Here is a 21,791-nt window from a genome sequence, read left to right on the forward strand (position 1 = left end):
GCCCCATTTTCCTCAGTGTGAATGGACCCTAAGGTGTACATATTGTGAGAGAGTGAAGGGTGTGGTGTGGGAGGACAGGTATGTTCCAGCCAGGCAGCTAAAGGGTGTATGGTAAAGGCCCACACCAGGGAGGTCAGATGACTAACTTAGGCCTGAAATTAGGTTGTGTGTAGTGCTAGGGGCAGTGGCACCACACTGACAGAGCTGAGAGTTCTTGTGTGAACTGAACCTACAAACCAGGTACTGTGCCACCATTTGATGTATACAGAGTCTGGCAGTTAGGCTCCTGTACAGTCAGGGAACAGTTTGTTATAGTTAGTTCTCAGCCGAGAAGGCTTTTGTTTTGTTTGCTTATGCCTTTGCAAAAGCAGTTTAGCGACAAGTGAAATAAATGCTGAACTTGTGTGCAACCCAGTCTCTGTGTCCCTGTTTCCTGCACTGCTATCGAGCATTTACCTAAGCAGTTCCCCACAATATAAATTATATACAAAAGATGCCTGGCTTATTTAAAGGGGTTGTTCAGGCTGGGTTATCTCCTGCAGCTCCGATGTTTTCTTCCAGAAGAACTTCCCACCGCAAGTGACCTGTGATATCCCCAGTCACTTCCGTAGGCCGCTGAAGGGGGGGTGGGGGGACACTGGAGCACCGGGTACAAGTATGTTTTTTTTGTTTGTTTTTTTTCACCTTCCCTGGCCTAGTTAAACGAAAAAAACTAAATTTTAGCCTGGAAAATCTCTTTAAGATTCAAAAAGATGTGTATATATCTTACCAATTGTACATATGTTGTGTAGCATATACCAGTTATACCACTATTGTCCAAAAAAATGAGTATAAAGCAAAAAAAGAAGCAAGGTAAGCTTATCAGTTAACTTCACACATAGTAACCTGATATTCTGTGCAAGGACAGATTCTGAGTCCAAACCGGATAAATAATGAAGAAACCAAATCGGGGGCCCAGCAGCAAGAATCCACCTAGCCTCTTAAGAGATATATTTTTTGCTCATATTACATTCCCTCTACACACCATGGGTAGGAAACTTTTCGACTTTCAGAAGACCTGTATGCACTGTGTGACTGAGGCCTTAGGGCAAACCTGTCATAATAGAAAATACATTCTAATCTGTAGGCGGTAAGATATAAATCAGAAGGAGCTGAGCAGATTGATGTATGGGTTTATGGGAAAAGACTCAGTATAACATCTTATTTATCCATTGAAATTTCAGTTTTTTTCTGTGTTGAAGCCAAGGAAGTTCTAATATTTTTGCTTATATAGCGCCAACATATTCTGTAGCACTTTACAAGTCAGAGGACACATGAATGGACAATATTTGACATTAAAATGTGACAAAAAATTAACATGTCAAACAATCTGAGTAAGGGGGCGTTCACACTTGCGCCCCTGTCTGTCCGCCATGTTTCCATCCTAATCTAAGTTTTAGGGCTAGTTCACACGTAGTTATTTGTTCCAGATTTTGACGTGTGAAGCCTGCTGCAGCTAGCGGCGACTGTCGCAGCTTCCGACATTTGCGGCTTTCCGCTCCGGACTAGGCCCAAATGAATGGGCCTAGTCCGGAAGGATTATCTTGATGCAAGCACCACAGTGGTTTCCGCCGCGGAATCCACGTCAAGATAGGGCAGGCCGCTAGGAATAGGAAATGACCAGCTCTCATTGAATTCAATGGGAGGCGGGGTTTTTTACCCGAATTTTGACGCGAATTCCGCGTCAAAATCCGGACCAAATAACTGTGTGAACTAGCCCTTAAAACCCATTTATTTGAATGGTGTCCATATGCAGCCTGTCTGCCTGGAGTCCGCTTGAGGAGCCCCTGAATGGAATACCGAATGCATTGAAATACGGCTGGCAAAGAAAGCACACGGACCCCCATAGACTATAATAGGGTCCGTGTGTTTTCCATGTGGTGTCTGCACGAACCATGTGGAAAGAAAAGTATTGCTTGAAGTGCATGACTCATGCGGAAAACACACAGACCCCATTATAGTCCGTAGAATTACATGGGCAATAAATGCAGCAAGAAACATCTCCGTCAGTGAAGTCACCAAGAGGACTGTCCACCACTCCTGACATGGCTAATTTAGGAAATTCTTGCATACCCTATGATATAATAATTCTGGAACCTTCCCTGACAGAAATTTAGTAGTTTGTGCTCCATCTGGATCCAAAACCAGGAGTGAATTGAAAAGGAGGAGAAGGATCATCCGTTCTGTCCATGCCGGCCTGTGAAACTGAGCGCTTCACATTACTGGAACGGTTTTGGAAAAGAGGGACTGAAGGAGAAAGGAAGTTGTAGTTTTCTCAGCCTCTTCCTCCCCCTGCCAGCTGATGAATGGAGGAGGGGGTGTCAGAACAGTCTCAGAGAGGAGGCCGCTCATGATCAGTGTACACTAGTCACAAAGTTTCCCAAGTCTATGTAGATCTGATGAATGATTAATAAGGGCTGGATTGTGGAGAAGGCTGTATAGGTGCAGGTCTCCTCTCTGGGGCAGAGCATAGTGACATGCCCTGATGGTGTACACCCAAAAAAATCCAATATTGAGATGAGTGAATCATAACATTCTCTGCAAAGGAGCTGTGTGTGACCAGCGAGCTGCATCTTTCATCCTCTCTGGAGTGAGCGCTCATTGGACAGGATGGCTGGACGCTCCCTCCTCATAGCCTGCTGCCTAACACTGGGTAAGTTGGCTGAGTCACTATGGATAGTTATTACTAGCAACAGCACAACCATTTTAAGGGCCATAGTCACCAGGTCACTAAACTTTGATGCAGGTTTAGCACTGGAGTCTGTTTTGCTGTAGTTTGCAAATTTGTCACATTTAAGTCACTCCTGTCCCAAGATATAACCTCCTTTTTATTCCACCAAGTGCAATTTTGACATTTTTTGCTACTTTTTAAAAAGTTGCATTTTATGTATAAAGAGCATGAACCAGACGGACCCGCAAACTCTGTGACCTTGGCATGAGCACCATTAAAATGTTGCAAGGTTTTTGTGTGGGGCTGGATAAGTTCCCTCCAAAGTACACAGTTGTAAATTGTGTACCCCTTAAGGCCCTGTGCACTTGTGAAAATCCAGGCCAGAGAATTAGTTTTTACATTAACCATAGTCACTGTCCTGAATCCAGCCAGGACACTTGCATCATAGTGTACTGCATATAGCACAGGCAGGGACTCGCAACATCATCACTGTGGTGCAAGGAGTTCTGGTCTCCTAAGTGGGTTAAGATCAGGAAAATTGGTCAATATAAAGACTTGAATTGCCAACCCGGAATCCCACACGAGCATTGCACATTGCAGTAGCTTTAGTCAATGGAGTCGCCAGACTCTAAACCACAAGAGGGTACGGACACTATCAACTATTATAAGAATGCAAAAGTAAGATTTATAGTGGTTTGGTGGTTAGTTGTTGTTGGCCTCACATATATCCACATTTTGTTACTGAGACAAGAGTCTTCTATAAATGATGTTCACCTGAGTTTTTTTGTCTCATTTAAACTTACTGTAGGTTTGGCAGAAATTCCATCTTTTCAACCAAATACGTCCTATCGATATCACTACACACTGGATCTATTTATAGAGCATTATGCCCAATCCGCTATGCCAGCGACCAAACTGCAGATTGATGCCACTATAGAAACCTCCCTTCTATGGAGAAAGAAGGAGCAGTCACATGAGCAGCTTATACGCGTACAGGTATGTGCTTTTCACAGGTATCAAATAGTGTTGCAATGCATTATGTCAAGTGTAGATGCGGGACCTTCAGAGAAGGTAAGTTGCTAGGTCAATCGGACGGAGGCAAGGATGGCAGCTTAAAGTGGTAGTTGTATTGGATGTAGTTCACACAGTCCAGCAGTATATAAATCAAAATAGCTTGCTTCAGCGTGAAGGTACAAAATGAAATAACATAAACGGTCCTTACTTCAGGATGGCAGAAGGTAAGTCCTCAAGGTTTTGCTCACCAACACACAAGATGCTTTCTGCTCCAGACACACACAGGGCAGTGTGTACCCAGGTTTCTCCTACAAGAGACGACCACACCCGATCCCTTGACCAGCCTCAGCTCTTTTACAGGTGAACACTTGGGTCATCTATCAATTCAGGACTGGAGTATAGGCCTGGGTCTACAACAACTCCTAAATCCTGGAGCCATACTCCAGCCAGTCACCACATGGATACCAGCCACCTCTGCGGAAGATACCTGCCATCTACAACTTTACCATCTGCTTGTCTACATAGTTACACACAGTGTCATATATACCCTGGTGCCCAGGTTGCCAGGGGCTAAGCTGAAGCACTTAACTCATTGATTTATTACATACATAAATTATTACTGCCAGACACATCTCTAACAGTCAGGTGGCAGCTCGTGTATGGCCACAGGGAGAAATGATGTGGAATCATGGAGTGCAATGGTTGGATGAGGGCAATATATATATTAGAGAGGTATCGGTAAAGAGCTGCTGCATTTCACATCAGTCACATAGTGAATGAATGAGTGCAGGTTTATGATATGGCGGGTAATTTATAATGCAGAATTCTCCCAGGTGCAGAAGTACAATCTCATTCTGTTGCTACTGTTGTCTTGCTCCTAACAGCAGTGGCGTAACTAGGAATGGCGGGGCCCCCGTGCGAACTTTTGACATGGGGCCCCCTCCAAGAGGGGTACATGGGCGTGCAGGCTGTTTGTGAATAAGAGGGTGACGTGGGGTGCATGGTGTGTATAAGCAAGAGAGGAAATGGGGGTGTAAGCTGTGTGCGAGCAAGAGGGTGATCTGGAGGGGGGAACCCCCATTCCACCACACTCTTTCTCACACACAGCCTGCGCCCCCCCAGGTTACCCTCTTTGCTCACACACAGCCTGCACGCCCATGTACTCCTCTTGCTCACACACAGCCTGCACCACCCATTCCCTCCTCTTGCTCACATAGGCAGAATGGGGGGTGCAGAATATGAGTAGGAGGGGTATATAGATGTGCAGACTGTATGTGAGAAAGGAAGGAATGGGGGGCAGACTTTCTCACACACGGCCTGCACACCCATGTAGCCCTCTTCCTCACAGCCTATAACCCATTCCCCCCATTGTACACTGACCTGTACAACCCGGGTAGCTCCGCCCACAAACGACACTGAATCTATGTTAGTAGATTAAAGGACCTTCGATGACGTCATGTCTCAGGTCCTTCCATCTACTAGTTTAGATGCCGGCACACGGCCTGGGGACAGCGGGCAGGAGATAGAAGTTTATCCTGCCCGCTGTCACTATGCAAGTGCTGGGAGTCAGCAGGGGCCCGGACAGCAGGTGGCCCCTGCTTGGGTGCAGAACTAAAGGCAGCAATTGCTGACTTTACTACTGTTAAAAGATGGACTGTGGAGGAGACAGCTCCTCTCCATCTTCAGGCAGCCCCCGGCGCTGCAGTAAATAGGGCCGGATACATGCTGGAGTTACTCCAGCAGAAAATGGCCTATTTAAAAAAAAATAAAAAAAATCCGCAGAGGTAGCAGTTGTCACCGGGCCCCCTAGTATCCCGGGCCCTGTGGCAGCTGCCTCCACTGCTACCACGGTAGTTACACCCCTGCGTAACAGCTAAGGAATTTAGCTTTTACTGAGCAGAAGGACTGACTGAGACAGAATACTACCGTATGTGCAAACTTTATTTACTGCAGGAAACTGGAAGCAATTGGCTCAGATCCCTGTATAGTGGCACGGGGCTGGTACTACAGCTCAGCTCCCACTGAAATCAATAGGGGCTGGGCTGCAGTGACAGCACCCAGGCACTAAACAGGGCAAGGAGCCAACTACTTCTGTCTCCATAAGCAGGGGCGTAACTACCGGGGTAGCAGCTGCCACAGGGCTCAGGACATTAGGGGGCCCGGCAACAGCCGCTATCGCTGCATTTATTTTATTTTTTTTAAATAGACCGTTACCGGCTGGAGTTACTCAGCATCAGTCAGGATGGGGGGGCATGTCAAAAGTTCGCCATGGGGCCCCGCCATTTCTAGTTACACCACTGTCCATAAGGTGTATAATATGGGCATCAGCTGGTCTGTGTGGGAGCCGGCTGTTGGACCCCACTGATCAGATATTTATACCCTATCACTAGGATAGGCCGTAAATGAACAATTCCTGGCCAAACCCTTATAAATATATTTGCTAATAACTTTCTAAAACCTATTTGCTACCTGCAACTCAATTCCAACATGTCGACACCTTGTTCATTACCTCCCAAGTCAGTGATAATAAATTCTTTATATATACAATCCATTCTTTGACAGTATGTAACTATCCGTATAGGGCGCTCAAAACAGGAGCTAAATAATATACACTCACCGGCCACTTTATTAGGTACACCTGTCCAACTGCTCGTTAACACTTAATTTCTAATCAGCCAATCACATGGCGGCAACTCAGTGCATTTAGGCATGTAGACATGGTCAAGACAATCTCCTGCAGTTCAAACCGAGCATCAGTATGGGGAAGAAAGGTGATTTGAGTGCCTTTGAATGTGGCATGGTTGTTGGTGCCAGAAGGGCTGGTCTGAGTATTTCAGAAACTGCTGATCTACTGGGATTTTCACGCACAACCATCTCTAGGGTTTACAGAGAATGGTCCGAAAAAGAAAAAACATCCAGTGAGCGGCAGTTCTGTGGGCGGAAATGCGTTGTTGATGCCAGAGGTCAGAGGAGAATGGCCAGACTGGTTCGAGCTGATAGAAAGGCAACAGTGACTCAAATAGCCACCCGTTACAACCAAGGTAGCCAGAAGAGCATCTCTGAACGCACAGTACGTCGAACTTTGAGGCAGATGGGCTACAGCAGCAGAAGACCACACCGGGTGCCACTCCTTTCAGCTAAGAACAGGAAACTGAGGCTACAATTTGCACAAGCTCATCGAAATTGGACAATTGAAGATTGGAAAAACGTTGCCTGGTCTGATGAGTCTCGATTTCTGCTGCGACATTCGGATGGTAGGGTCAGAATTTGGCGTCAACAACATGAAAGCATGGATCCATCCTGCCTTGTATCAACGGTTCAGGCTGGTGGTGGTGGTGTCATGGTGTGGGGAATATTTTCTTGGCACTCTTTGGGCCCCTTGGTACCAATTGAGCATCGTTGCAACGCCAAAGCCTACCTGAGTATTGTTGCTGACCATGTCCATCCCTTTATGACCACAATGTACCCAACATCTGATGGCTACTTTCAGCAGGATAATGCAATGCCATGTCATAAAGCTGGAATCATCTCAGACTGGTTTCTTGAACATGACAATGAGTTCACTGTACTCCAATGGCCTCCACAGTCACCAGATCTCAATCCAATAGAGCATCTTTGGGATGTGGTGGAACGGGAGATTCGCATCATGGATGTGCAGCCGACAAATCTGCGGCAACTGTGTGATGCCATCATGTCAATATGGACCAAAATCTCTGAGGAATGCTTCCAGCACCTTGTTGAATCTATGCCACGAAGAATTGAGGCAGTTCTGAAGGCAAAAGGGGGTCCAACCCGTTACTAGCATGGTGTACCTAATAAAGTGGCCAGTGAGTGTATATATTGAGTCAGTTGTGGGAAGCATCCAGTAGTTCTATAGAGTACACACAGAAGTGCAGGCCGTATCCTGCTTGCTAGATGACCCTCTGCATCTCTCAAGCTGTATATTATGCAGAACAAATTGGCTCATCAATCTGTCTTGTGCAAGTAAGATGTAAATACAACTCTCCAAGGAGCCCCGTGGGAAAAGAACACTGAAAAGGGAGAACTAGTATTCTTAATATGAAAAACAAGGAGTGTTAGAATTAGATATAGACTTGTCTCATTACGAGCATAGAAAACCAAATTAATAATTAAAGAGACATGAAGGTATTTAGAAAGCTTTCAGAGCCGCAACTTAATACATGACAGTCAATAGATATAAAATGTCTCAATAGCTTGCCAGGGGAAAGAACACTTGTGACGTCAAAACTGAATTGCTATCCTCTTAGGGTAAGTTCACACATAGTTTTTTGGTCAAGATTTTGAGGCCGTATCCGCCTCTAAACCCTGACCAAAAAGACGCCTCCCATTGAAATCAATGGGAGCTGGTCAGTTCTTTTTTCCAGGAGACGATTTGTTCTGGCTCCTGGAAAAAGAAGCGAGTTGCTCATTCTTCAGGCCGATTCGCCTCACAACATCCACCTGAAGTCACTCCATTCCTCCTGACTAGGCCTAATCTGGAGCGGAGTGCACAGCTGGATGCTGGTGCAGTCCACTGACATTCAGTCGCAGCTACCCGTATTTTGGACCGGAACCTCCGCCTCAGGTTCCAGTCCAAAAAACTCTGTGTGAACTTACCCTTACTACGTCACATTCTAAAGTTACGAAGTCAATTTGGGGCATTTTAGAGCACATTCCATGCACAACACATTAATAGATTACTCCTTTGGAGATAATTTGTAGACTGAGCATTGTGTACATACCATTTACAGCCATACTCACATCTCTCCATCATAAATTTACTAAATAAAATCTCCCTTATAATATAATTTTTTTCACACGGAGGATTTTATTTTGAAAAGTTGCTTACTGTATTTCACAAAGTGTACCCAAGGGATACTAATGTAAGGGACACCTATGTGGTCTTCTCATCACAAGTAGATTTCCCTCAGGACAGCTATTGTGACATCACAAGTAGATTTCCATCAGGCCAGCTATTGTGAAATCACAAGTAGATTTCCATCAGGCCAGCTATTGTGACATCACAAGTAGATTTCCCTCAGGACAGCTATTGTTACATCACAAATAGATTTCCCTGAGAACAGCTATTGTGACATCACAAGTAGATTTCCATCAGGCCAGCTATTGTGACATCACAAGTAGATTTCCATCAGGCCAGCTATTGTGACATCACAAGTAGATTTCCATCAGGCCAGCTATTGTTACATCACAAATAGATTTCCCTGAGAACAGCTATTGTGACATCACAAGTAGATTTCCATCAGGCCAGCTATTGTGACATCACAAGTAGATTTCCATCAGGCCAGCTATTGTGACATCACAAGTAGATTTCCATCAGGCCAGCTATTGTGACATCACAAGTAGATTTCCCTCAGGCCAGCTATTGTGACATCACAAGTAGATTTCCATCAGGCCAGCTATTGTTACATCACAAATAGATTTCCCTGAGAACAGCTATTGTGACATCACAAGTAGATTTCCATCAGGCCAGCTATTGTGACATCACAAGTAGATTTCCATCAGGCCAGCTATTGTGACATCACAAGTAGATTTCCATCAGGCCAGCTATTGTGACATCACAAGTAGATTTCCATCAGGCCAGCTATTGTGACATCACAAGTAGATTTCCATCAGGCCAGCTATTGTGACATCACAAGTAGATTTCCATCAGGACAGCTATTGTGACATCACAAATAGATTTCCATCAGGCCAGCTATTGTGACATCACAAGTAGATTTCCATCAGGCCAGCTATTGTGACATCACAAGTAGATTTCCCTCAGGACAGCTATTGTGACATCACAAGTAGATTTCCCTCAGGACAGCTATTGTGACATCACAAGTAGATTTCCATCAGGCCAGCTATTGTGACATCACAAGTAGATTTCCATCAGGCCAGCTATTGTGACATCACAAGTAGATTTCCATCAGGCCAGCTATTGTGACATCACAAGTAGATTTCCATCAGGCCAGCTATTATGACATCACAAGTAGATTTCCATCAGGCCAGCTATTGTGACATCACAAGTAGATTTCCCTCAGGACAGCTATTGTGACATCACAAATAGATTTCCATCAGGCCAGCTATTGTGACATCACAAGTAGATTTCCATCAGGCCAGCTATTGTGACATCACAAGTAGATTTCCATCAGGCCAGCTATTGTGACATCACAAGTAGATTTACCTCAGGACAGCTATTGTGACATCACAAGTAGATTTCCCTCAGGACAGCTATTGTGACATCACAAGTAGATTTCCATCAGGTCAGCTATTGTGACATATATATATATATATATATATATATATATATATATATAATCTTTCTGTATACTTACTATAACTTATCAGAAAGAAACCCATTAGTGATGTCTCTATAATACACCTGACAGAAACCCAACAAACCCATGAGAGACCCACTTGTACCCCAGCAGTTTGGTGATGTCTTGGTTGTTGTGTGATTTGCTTGTTTTGTATATTTGTTATAAAGAATTTTATAAAAATAAAACACTTGTATCGTCACAATAGTATACATAGGGGAATCTTGTCATCTGGCAGTAGCTTATATGGTTAGAATCTACAGGTGATGCCACACATAGCTTATTAACCAGTGACACCAACTAACCTGGCGGAATATATGGTGACTGTGATGTGGAAGAACAGAGACAAAATGTTTTTCTGGGACAAAGTGTATGCGTTTACCTGAGGGAAACCTAGTTGTGATGTCTCAGCAACTTACCTGAGGGAAACCTAGTTGTGATGTCTCAGCAACTTACCTGAGGGAAACCTAGTTGTGATGTCTCAGCAACTTACCTGAGGGAAACCTAGTTGTGATGTCACAGCAACTTACCTGAGGGAAACCTAGTTGTGATGTCACAGCAACTTACCCGAGGGAAACCTACTTGTGATGTCACAGCAACTTACCTGAGGGAAACCTAGTTGTGATGTCACACCAACTTACCTGAGGGAAACCTACTTCTGATGTCACAGCGGCTTACCCGAGGGAAACCTAGTTGTGATGTCACAGCAGCTTACCTGAGGGAAACCTAGTTGTGATGTCATAGCAACTTACCTGAGGGAAACCTACTTGTGATGTCACAGCAACTTACCTGAGGGAAACCTACTTGTGATGTTACAGCAGCTTACCTGAGGGAAACCTACTTGTGATGTCACAGCAACTAACTTACCTGAGGGAAACCTACTTGTGATGTCACAGCAGCTTACGTGAGGGAAATCTACTTGTGATGTTACAGCAACTTACCCGAGGGAAACCTACTTATGATGTCACAGCAGCTTACCTGAGGGAAACCTAGTTGTGATGTCACAACAACTTACCTGTGGGAAACCTACTTGTGATGTCACAGCAGCTTACCTGAGGGAAACCTAGTTGTGATGTCACACCAACTTACCTGAGGGAAACCTACTTGTGATGTCACAGCAACTAACTTACCTGAGGGAAACCTACTTGTGATGTCACAGCAGCTTACGTGAGGGAAATCTACTTGTGATGTTACAGCAACTTACCCGAGGGAAACCTACTTATGATGTCACAGCAGCTTACCTGAGGGAAACCTAGTTGTGATGTCACAACAACTTACCTGTGGGAAACCTACTTGTGATGTCACAGCAGCTTACCTGAGGGAAACCTACTTGTGATGTCACAGCAACTTACCCGAGGGAAACCTACTTGTGATTTCACAGCAACTTACCTGAGGGAAGCCTACTTGTGATGTCACAGCAACTTACCTGAGGGAAACCTACTTGTGATGTCACAAGCTAGTTTCAGTTCAGATAGCTACTGTGACATCACAAGTGAATTTCATTTAGGAAAGTACCATCACATCACACCAGCTTATGGAGGCCAGCCACTGAGGAGCAACATATTGGGATTAATGAATATTTCTGTTTAATTTACTTGTATAGCACCATCATATTCCACAGCGCTTTACAGATATTTCCAGTCACAGTCCCATATAGGGCCATATACAATTTACATTCCCTACCAGTATGTCTTTGGAGTGTGGGAGGAAACCAGAGTACCCCTAGGAAACCCACACAAACGGGGAGAACATACAAACTCCTTGCAGAGTTTTGCACCAACAAGGTCCCATGGGTGTGACATGTAAAGAGCCTTATGCAGCAGGAAGAATAAGGAGAGAATATGATAAGTGCCCATCTTGTCATGGCTGCTGTCATCTCCAGCAAATCTCCTGCACTCTAAAAAGCTGTGCAGTGATGAGATGGCCTGCAGGGTTAATAATGACCATTGTGTGAGGTCTCCTGGATGATGGTGGAGGGGGAGCCCTTGATGGTGCAGGATTAAGTAGGTAAGACACATAAGTAAAATAATTTACAAGTTGCAGATCCTGTTCTAAAAATGGAGATACTAATTTTTAAGGGGTTCTTGTAACGGGGAAAGAGAGGAGTTGAAACCAGTTTTTATATGTATATATATATATTAGGTCAATAAGGAACGTTATGGCCCAGCTGGGGCTATGATGTCATGTCTGTGTCATTTTCCTGCAATTTATATATATTTATCTCCTTTATTTCCCTTTCCATTACAATCCTCTCCTGAGATGGTCCTAAAAAACCCATCAATGGCTGACCAGGGGGGATACCATCACCAAAAACTGGTTGCTGGGTGTCCTACATACCAGAACCAGACACTGCTACACTGTATACTGTCTATTGGCAATGAGCGGTTACTCTAACTTTCTCCCATTCTCTTGTGTCGAGCTGTCTGACTTAAGTGTGCTATTGATGACTCCAGGTGTTTAAGACTTACTATAGATCAACATTGAAAATTTCCAGACAATCCATTTAATGTTTCTCAGACTATGGACATTTTTTTAATGCACCTTATTTTCAATGTATTGTCACATTCTGATAAAGTATGGCTGAATAATGGGTTTTAGTATTTGGACTTATGCCTATATTATACATGTTGGGTTCCCTTTAAGGTCAAAGATTTCACCGTTCATAATAAGAGAAATCCCGGGACAACAGAATATGCGGCCATTAATGCTGAAAAGAGAAGCTGCTTGGATGCCCCCATTATTTTCCACTGGAGCTCTGGAAAGGTAATACAGATATAGAGAATTCCTGTCAATAACACGGACTTTGTAGCCTAAACTACTGAGCGGTTCCTCCACGCTCACACAGTACGGCGTGATAGGCGCTGCTGTGGAGAAGGACATTCTTGACTGACTGTCAGGAACGCCCTTCTGACTGTGAAGAGCTACGGTACAGGGACCGATAGCTCCTTACCTGGGGCACAGATTGGAAAAGCCGACAGTGTGCCGAATTCAGCGCACTGTTGGCTTTCCAGCAGTATATAGAACTGCCAGTGCCCCGGACCATGAAAGGTCCTCTTTAAGGGGGCATTAACACGGAAGAAGTTGGTGCTGATTCTGCCACGATAACTCACGTTAGAATTAGCACTGATAAAAAGCCTCCCATTGACTTCTATGGGTTCAGTCTTCTGTATGGAACACATTGAAATCAATGGGAAGCTTTTTTATGAGCGCTGATTCTGCCGCAAGTTATCGTGGCAGAATCAGCGCCCCCTAAGTCCCAGATGTGACTGCTACTACTCTACCCCTGCCGCTGGCCTATGAGCATTGTCCAATTGCTTCTGCTCTACCCTTCTAAGTACATCCAGGAGTTTTAATTCTTAGATACCTGAACAACAAAGCTGTTGAATTTGACCTACCTATTCTAATATCCAAACATTGCAGTAATTCATATATCTAGACAAGTGAAATTTTACATATTTAGGCCATAGTCATAGAGGATGTAGTAATAATAACACAATTATTTTATTTTGCACCAGTTAATACCTGCCATGATAATCATAATTATTAACCCCTTCCCGACATGCGCCGTAATAGTACGGCGCGTGTCGGGTCTGTAACTATGGCGACCGCCCGGGAGCCGGGCGGCCGTCATAGCCGCCGGGTGTCTACTGCTTTAAGCAGTAGACAACCGGCTCTAATGCCTCTGATCGGTCCCCGGACCGATCGGAGGCATTAACCCCTCCGGCGCTGCTGTCAAAGGCGCCGGAGGCGCCATCTTCCCGGCGTCGCATGGGCGCCGCCATTTTGGCAGGGATCGCCGGCTCCTGGAGCATGCTCCAGGGCCGACCCCCCGTTGCCATGACAGCCGGGAGCCTTGTTAAGGGCTCCCAGCCAGTCTGCAAATTCTCTCTTTTGCAGGCTGGTGTATACAGCCTGCAAAAGAGATGATGATTTTTTGCAATGCATTGCAATGCATTAGCATTGTAATGCATTGCATTAGTGATCAGACCCCCTGGGGTTCAACACCCCTAGGGGGTCTAATAAATGCAAAAATAAAATAAAAAAAAAAGTAAAAAAAAATATAAAAAAATATAAAAAGTATTAAAAGTTCAAATCACCCCCCTTTCCCTAGAACAAATATAAAAGTAGTTAAAAACTGTGAAACATATACATGTTAGGTATCCCCGCGTCCGAAATCGCCCGCTCTACAAATCTATAAAAATATTTTTCCTGTTCGGTAAACGCCGTAGCAGGAAAAATAGTCAAAAGTGCCAAACCGCCGTTTTTTCACTGTTTTAATTCTGCTAAAAATTTGAATAAAAAGTGATCAAAGCAATAACATTTCCCGAAAATGGTAGAACTAAAAAGTACACCCGGCCCCGCAAAAAAAGACGCCCTATGCATCCCCGTACACCTATGTATAAAAAAGTTACGGCCGTCGGAATATGGCGACTTTTAGAAAAAAAATTTTTTAACACCGTTTTGGAATTTTTTTTAGGGGTCAAAATATAAATAAAACCATATAAATTTGGTATCCCTGGAACCGTACCGAAACACAGAATACAGGGGACATGTCATTTTGGCTGCACAGTGAACGCCGTAAAACCAAAGCCCGTAAGAAAGTCGCAGAAATGCATTTTTTCTTCAAATCCACCCCATTCTGAATTTTTTTCCTGCTTCTCAGTACATTATACAGAATAATTAATGGTGGCATCATGAAGAAAAAATTGTCCCGCAAAAATTAAGACCTCATATGACTCTGGGAGCGGAGAAATAAAAAAGTTATGGGGTTTAGAAGGAGGGGAGTCAAAAACGAAAATCAAAAAATGCCATCGGCGGGAAGGAGTTAATATGCAGCAAAACACCCATCTATGAATGCATTAAAAAAAAAAGCTTCACACACCATCAAAAATTCAAGCTATATTTATGAAATCACTAGCCTCTGCCCGCGACTTCGTCTGCATGTTGTTGGCATCGATGATCCTCGTTTATTCAGAAAATTGCTGGCATCAATGGTTTGTCTGCTACAGTGTTTCAGCAGCTCTCAAGCTGTCCTACTGCTGAACCTGTTCCTCGCGCTGTGCCCGTGTTTGTTCCGGCATCTCAGCAGCTCGCTGGGAAGCCATCTAATGAGTGCGTTGTTGGCATCGATGATCCACATGTTCCAGTGTTTGGGCAGTTCCCAAGCTGGCCTGCCGCTGAACTTGTTCCTCGCACTGTGCATGTGATTGTTCCGGCATCTCAGCAACTCGCTGGGACGCCATATAATGAGTGTGTTGTTGGCGTCAATGATCCCTCTCAGCTCCGCTTCAGGAGAACTCTATTGACTTTTGGCTTCCTTCATAGCTCTCGTTGTTTTACAGTTTTGCAACAAATTAGATTTTCTTTTTCCCGGCATGTTTAAAATTGGTAAACTCCCAATTTGGGTTTAAAGGCGTTTTCCCATCCAGTGTGTCAGCACTGCCTGGAGCAGATCAGATAATATGCAAATGAATGTACACAAAGGACTGAGGGTTAGCTGTGTGTTTACACAGAGAAATAACAGACCTGGGACCTGAGATAAACTTCTACAGGAGCAGTGTAATATAGTATGTGAACATAAATTCATAACAGACGTGAAGCCATGTCATTTACTGGGATAAAAAGTAACCTGTGTGTTAATTGAGGTTACAAACTATCTATGTGCCAAATTTCATTCAAATCCGTTCAGCGTTTTTGTATAATATTAGTAGGATATACTGTATACTTTGAATGCCTGTACAAAGTTGATTTGGCCACTAGATGGCAGTTCAGTCCTTGACAGAGTATACAGCGCTGGATAGCATTACCATTACGGATTTACTATTTTGCTGGTGCAGTCACTTTATCATCATACTCAACTTCCCTACACTCACTCAACATCCATACACAGAAAATTTTAACAATTTTCCAATGAAATAAATTTACACAGTGTTAATTATTAACACAAAAGCATGTACAACCCTAATTTAAAAAAAAACGTAAAGAAACCAAGAATGCAATGGTTTGGATAACTCATAAGTAGGGATGGGATGCAGCCAGCCTAAGGAGGAGGAAGCCCTAGGCATCTTAACCACATGAGGACCGCCGTACGTAAATTTACGGCCTCATGTGCTGGTACCTAAAGACCGGACTATTGCCGAAATACGTCCGGCCTTTAGGTACCTTTCTGGCGGGGGGAGGGGTGCGGGGGGGACAGGGGTTAGGTGTTACTAACACCTAACCCCTTCCTCCATAACGTCCAGTCGGAACTGAGTCCGACTGGACGTGTTAACCCTTTCGATCGCGCCGTCAAACATCACGGCGCGATCGAAAGGGATCCGCCGACAATTGAAAGGGATCGGCACCCCCCGCGGCGAGATCGGGGGGTGCCGATGTCAGTAAAAGGTAGTCTGGGGTCTGGCCAGTGACCCCAGACTACCGGAGCCCCCACATACCTGGTTGATCCTGCCGACCGATGGAGGAAGTGAGCGATGCAGCTCACTTCCTCTGCAGCTTACAGGACACGAGCAGGTTCATGTCCTGCTCGTGTCCTGTCTGCTACTGTGTAGAATCAGCTGATGCTTTCATCAAAGCATCAACTGATTCAAGTTTCCTAAAGGGACAGATGAAAAAGTTAAAAAAAAAAGTTAAAAAAAAAAAAAAAAAGTGTATGAAAAAAGTAATAAAGTTCTAAAGTCCAAAAATCCCTTTTTTCTATACAAAATGAATTATATAAAAAAAAGCACTAAAAATTAAAAAAAACAATGCATATTTGGTATCGCCGCATCCGTAACAACCTGTACAATAAAACTGAAATAATATTTAATGTATACGGTGAACGTCGGAAAAAAAAAACGGAAAAAACTTGCCGGAAGTAATGATTTTTTGTCATCTCATCCTACAAAATATGCTATAAAAAGTGATCAAAAAGTCATATTCACCCCACAACAGTGCCAATAAAAAGCGCACATTTTCCCGCAAAAAATAAGCCCTCAACCAACACTGTCAACCGAAAAATAAAAATGTTACGCCTCTCAGAAGATGGCGATGCAAAAAACATTGATTTATGTCCCCATATGTGTTTTTGTTCAGCAGACTTAGTATTGCATAAAAAATAACATAAATGAGGTATCGCCGTAACTGTACCGACCCGCAGAATAAAGGACACATGTCACTTATACTGTACGCTGCATGGTGAAAAATTTAAAATGTAAAACTCAATGCAGGATTGATTTTTTTTTTTTTAATCCAGCAAGAAAGAGTTAATAAAATGTATTCTATAAGTTGTAGGCACCCAAAAATGGTGTCATTACGAAATGCATCTCATCCCGCAAAGAATAAGCCCTTATATGGCCGCGTCACCAGAAAAATAAAGAAATTATAGCATCTAGCAATGTCAAGGCAAAACCCCCCAAAAATCGCCAAATTATTAGAACACAACTGGCTGCGGCAGGTAGGGAATATATAAGCTGTGCGAGCGAATATCAGGGGACACCCCAGATTTACAGCTTATGAGGGAAAAAACACCAGAAGTGACGCCCAAAGTGACCCCCAGAGTGACTCCCCCAATCATAGGAGCTACTGGGACATAGTAGGGAATTTGGTGTTTGCAATGTCCTCCGCACCGCTTATATGTTCCCTCTTCGCCATCCGCTGTGCAGTCACATCTGGCATACTAATCCTCACTACACCCCCTGATACATTCTTTGAGGGGTGCAGTTTTCAAAATGGGGTCACTCCTTTGGGGAATCCGCTTTCCTGGTACCTTACAAGCTCTACAAACATGACATGGCGTTCAAATACCAAACATCCAAATCTGTGCTCCAAAAGCCGCATAGCGCTCCTTCGCTTCTGCGCCCTGCTGTGCGGCCAAACTGCAGTTTATGCCACATGTATGACACATGTATGACACTGGTGTACCCAGGATAACGGACGTAATGTCATATGTGGGTATAAACTGATATTAGGGCACAGCTGGACGCAAAAGGGAAGAAGGGTTATTGGGTTTTTGGAGCACAGACGGTTTGGTTTTTGGATGCCATGACACTTTTGCAGAGCTGAAACGCCAGTAAAGTGGAATCCCCTGATATGAGACCTTATTTTGGAAACTACACCCCTGAAGGATTTATCCAGGGGTACAGACAGCATTTTTAACCCCCAAGTGTTGCTATAACTTATTATCCATAAATGAATACGAAGCTGATTGTGAGAGGTGAAAAATGACAATTTTTCCAGGAATCCGTCATTTCAGTGCGTAACATGTTGTGCCCATCTTGTATCAGAGATGAACGCTCTAAAAGCTGTTGTGCCCAGGATACCCGCTTACCAGTGTTTGGAGTGTCTCTGCTGACATAAGTTGGGCACAACATATCGGGCACTAAAATGGCGAATCTCTGGAAAATTTTCATTTTTAACTTTTCATTATCAGCTGTGATTTCATTTCTGGAAACTAAATAAATGCAACACTCGGGTTAAAAGTGCTCGCTACACCACTTGATAAATCCCATGAGTGGGGTAGTGTCCAAAATGGGGTGACATGTCTGCAGATTCCACTTTATTGGCAATTCAGGGGCTTTGCAAAAGTGGCATGACGTCCAAAAACCAAACTATGCTCCAAAAACCAAAAGCGCTCCTTCCCTTCTGTGCCCGGCTGTGCCCAAACAGCCATTTATACCCACATATGGCATTAAGTACGTTATCCGGGGTACACCAGTGTCATACATGTGGGTATACACCGCTATTTGGGTACCCAGCAGGACGGAGATGTGAAGGAGCGATATGTGCTTTTGGAGTGCAGATTTATATTCTTTGTTTTTGGACACCACGTCACATTTGCAGAGGCCCTAAAATTGTCCCTACAAAATGGGGTCACTTCTTGGTGAATTCCAGTTTACTGTCACCTGTGTAGTTTCTAAAATGGGGTCACAATGGGGGGTTTCCATTGTATTGATACTTTAGGGGCTCAGCTAATGCGACATGGCACCTGAGAACTATTCCAGCCACATCTGCTTTCTAAAAGCCAAATAGCGCTCTTTCCATTCTGAGCCCCACCATGTACCCATACAGCAGATTATGGCCACATATGGGGTATTGCCGTGTTAAGAAGAAATTGTGTAACAAACTCTGGGTTTTTTTTAATTCTTCAGCTACTTGCAAAATTAAAAATATGGCACTAAATGGACGATTAATTGGAAAAAAAAGTAATTTTTCATTTTTACGTCCCATTGTTAATAAAATCTGTGAATCAGCTGTGAGGCCAAAATGCTCACCAAACCCCTAGATAAATTCTATGAGGGGTATAGTTTCCAAAATGGGGTCACTTTTAGGGGGTTTCCACTTTATTGGTACACTAGGGGCTCTGCAAATGCGACATGGCACCTGAAAAATATTCCAGCAAAATCTGCCCTTCAAAAGCCGAACAGCGCTCTTTCCATTCTGAGCCCCGCCATGTTCCCATACAGTAGATTATGGCCACATATGGGGCATTTCTGTGTTCAGGAGAAATTGTGTAACGAACTGTAGTGAGCTTTTTCTCCTTTATCCTCTTGTGAAAATGAAAAATTTGGGGCTAAATTGACAGTTTGTTGGAAAAAAAGTAAATTTTCATTTTCATGTCCCAATGTTAATAAAATCTGTGAAACAGCTGTAGGGTTGAAATGCTCACTCTACCCTTTGATATGTTCTGTGGGGGGTGTAGTTTCCAAAATGGGGTCACTTTTAGGGGGTTTCAACTGTATTGGTTCTCTAGGGGCTCTGCTAATGCGACATGGCACCTAAAAATTATTCCAGCAAAATCTGCCATCCAAAAGCAAAATAGCGCTCCTTCCATTCTGAGCCCCGCCATGTACCCATACAGCAGATTATGGCCACATATGGGGTATTGCCGTATTCAGGATAAATTGTTTAACAAACTTTGGGGGGCTTTTACTCCTTTAACCCCTTGTGAAAATGAAAACTTTGGGGATAAAGTGACATTTTAGTAATTTTTCTTTTACACATCCCAATGTTAGTAAAATCTGTGAAACAACTGTAGGGTCTAAATACTCACTATACCCCTTGATGAATTCTGTGAGGGGTGTAGATTCTAAAATGGGGTCACTTTTGGGGGGTTTCCATTGTTTTGGTACGCTAAGGGCTCTGCAAATGCGACATGGTGCCTGAAAATTATTCCAGCAAAATATGCTGTTCAAACACCCAGTGTCGCTCCTTCCCTTTCGTGCACTGCCGTGTGCCCAAAAATCAGTTTACACCCACATGTGGGGTATTTCTGTGCACGGGAGAAATTGCATAACAAAATGTGAGATGCATTTTCTCCTTTAACCCTTTGTGAATGTGATAATTTTAGGTCTAAATGAATGTATTAGTGAAAAAAAATGAAATGTCTAAATTTGACCTCCATATTATTTTTATTCTTATGAAATGCTTAAAGGGTTAACAAACATCCCAAATGCTGTTTTGAATAATTTGAGGGGTGCAGTTTTGAAAATGGGGTGATTTATGGGGGTTTCTATTATATAGGCCTTTATAATTCCTTTCAGAACTGAAGTGTTCCCTAAAAAATTAGTTTGAGGAATTTTCTTGTAAATCTGAAAAATCGCTGTTACTCTTGTAAGCCTTGTAACATCCAAAATGAATTAAAAGACAATCAAAAGATGATGCCAATATAAAGCAGAGATATGGGAGATAATATTTATTCATGTATTTGAATGGTATGACTATCTGCCTGAAAAGCAGAGAATTTCACATTTTGAAAATTGCAATTTTTTCCAAATTTCCATCAAATTTGCTAGTTTTTTTTATAAATAAATACAAAAATATTGATTAGTGTTTACCACTAACGAAGTATAATGTGTTACGAAAAAACAATCTCAAAATCACTTGTGTAAGTTAAAGCGTCTCAAAGTTATTGCCATTTAAAGTGACACGTCAGTTTTGAAAAAAGAGGCCCGGTCCTTAATGTACTTCTAGGCCTGGTCCTTAACCGGTTACCATTACCAGTAGCCACATTGTCTCAAAACAGCTGATCTGCAGGGGTCCTGGCTGTTGGACCCTCACAGATGTAATATCCTAAGGAATAGGAATGAATGTACATCTTGTACATCCATTAATATTTGCTCAATACTTTCCTTCCAGGTTCTGGGCTTGTACAGTACGGGCGAGAATGACAGCCTTGTGCTTGATTTAAAAAGGGGACTTGTCAGCTTGTTCCAATTTCAGCCACTCTCGGGCACTCACGTAGAGGTAAGTGACTATGAAAAATCTTTATCTATTAATTAAATGTTTATTTTGTTATTTTCCCTAAAGGATTTGTTCCTATTTCTCAAATTTTTTTTAAGCCTTTCTGTTTTATCCAAGGAGCAGAACAAGGTAAAAATCAGAGTTGTTACATGACTGAATCCGGTAGTGTTCAATGGACTCCACTGGTTTGTGCCAGGTCAGGAGGATTTCTATCCTAGTGTCCATCATTTTGACAGTAAACATAGTGCTACATGCTTCACTGTGTTTCCCATCAAATGTTAACAGAGACTAGCCACTCATGGAAATGTAAAGAGAGACGTATTCACAAAATATACTTCAGGGAATTTCTATTTTCTTGAAAACAAATAAGGATACACCTCTGCCATTTATGGTGCACACCCACCCTGGTGTTATGCGGCCATGTGTAGCTGTGAAGGTTCTAATCATTGTTATCCTTTAAAGCTGAATGCTAGATATAGTTACTTATGCTTGAAACTGGTATAATGTTATATGATAATATGGCTTCTGCATCC

General features: G+C 43.2%; 1 protein-coding gene across 1 annotated transcript in view; it reads left to right on the forward strand.

The window, feature by feature from the left end:
* Positions 1-3,527: 3,527 nt before the first annotated feature.
* LOC142183546 (microsomal triglyceride transfer protein large subunit-like) overlaps positions 3,528-21,791 on the forward strand; it is a 62,079-nt gene continuing 43,815 nt past the window's right edge. The window contains exons 1-3 of the mRNA XM_075258669.1: positions 3,528-3,706; positions 12,685-12,804; positions 21,154-21,261. Coding sequence (XP_075114770.1) covers positions 3,611-3,706; positions 12,685-12,804; positions 21,154-21,261 — 324 coding nt within the window. The 5' untranslated portion in view covers positions 3,528-3,610. The remainder of the gene's footprint in view (positions 3,707-12,684; positions 12,805-21,153; positions 21,262-21,791) is intronic.

This window comes from Leptodactylus fuscus, chromosome 10, assembly GCF_031893055.1.
Source record: "Leptodactylus fuscus isolate aLepFus1 chromosome 10, aLepFus1.hap2, whole genome shotgun sequence".
In the NCBI taxonomy this organism is placed as follows: Eukaryota; Metazoa; Chordata; class Amphibia; order Anura; family Leptodactylidae; genus Leptodactylus; species Leptodactylus fuscus.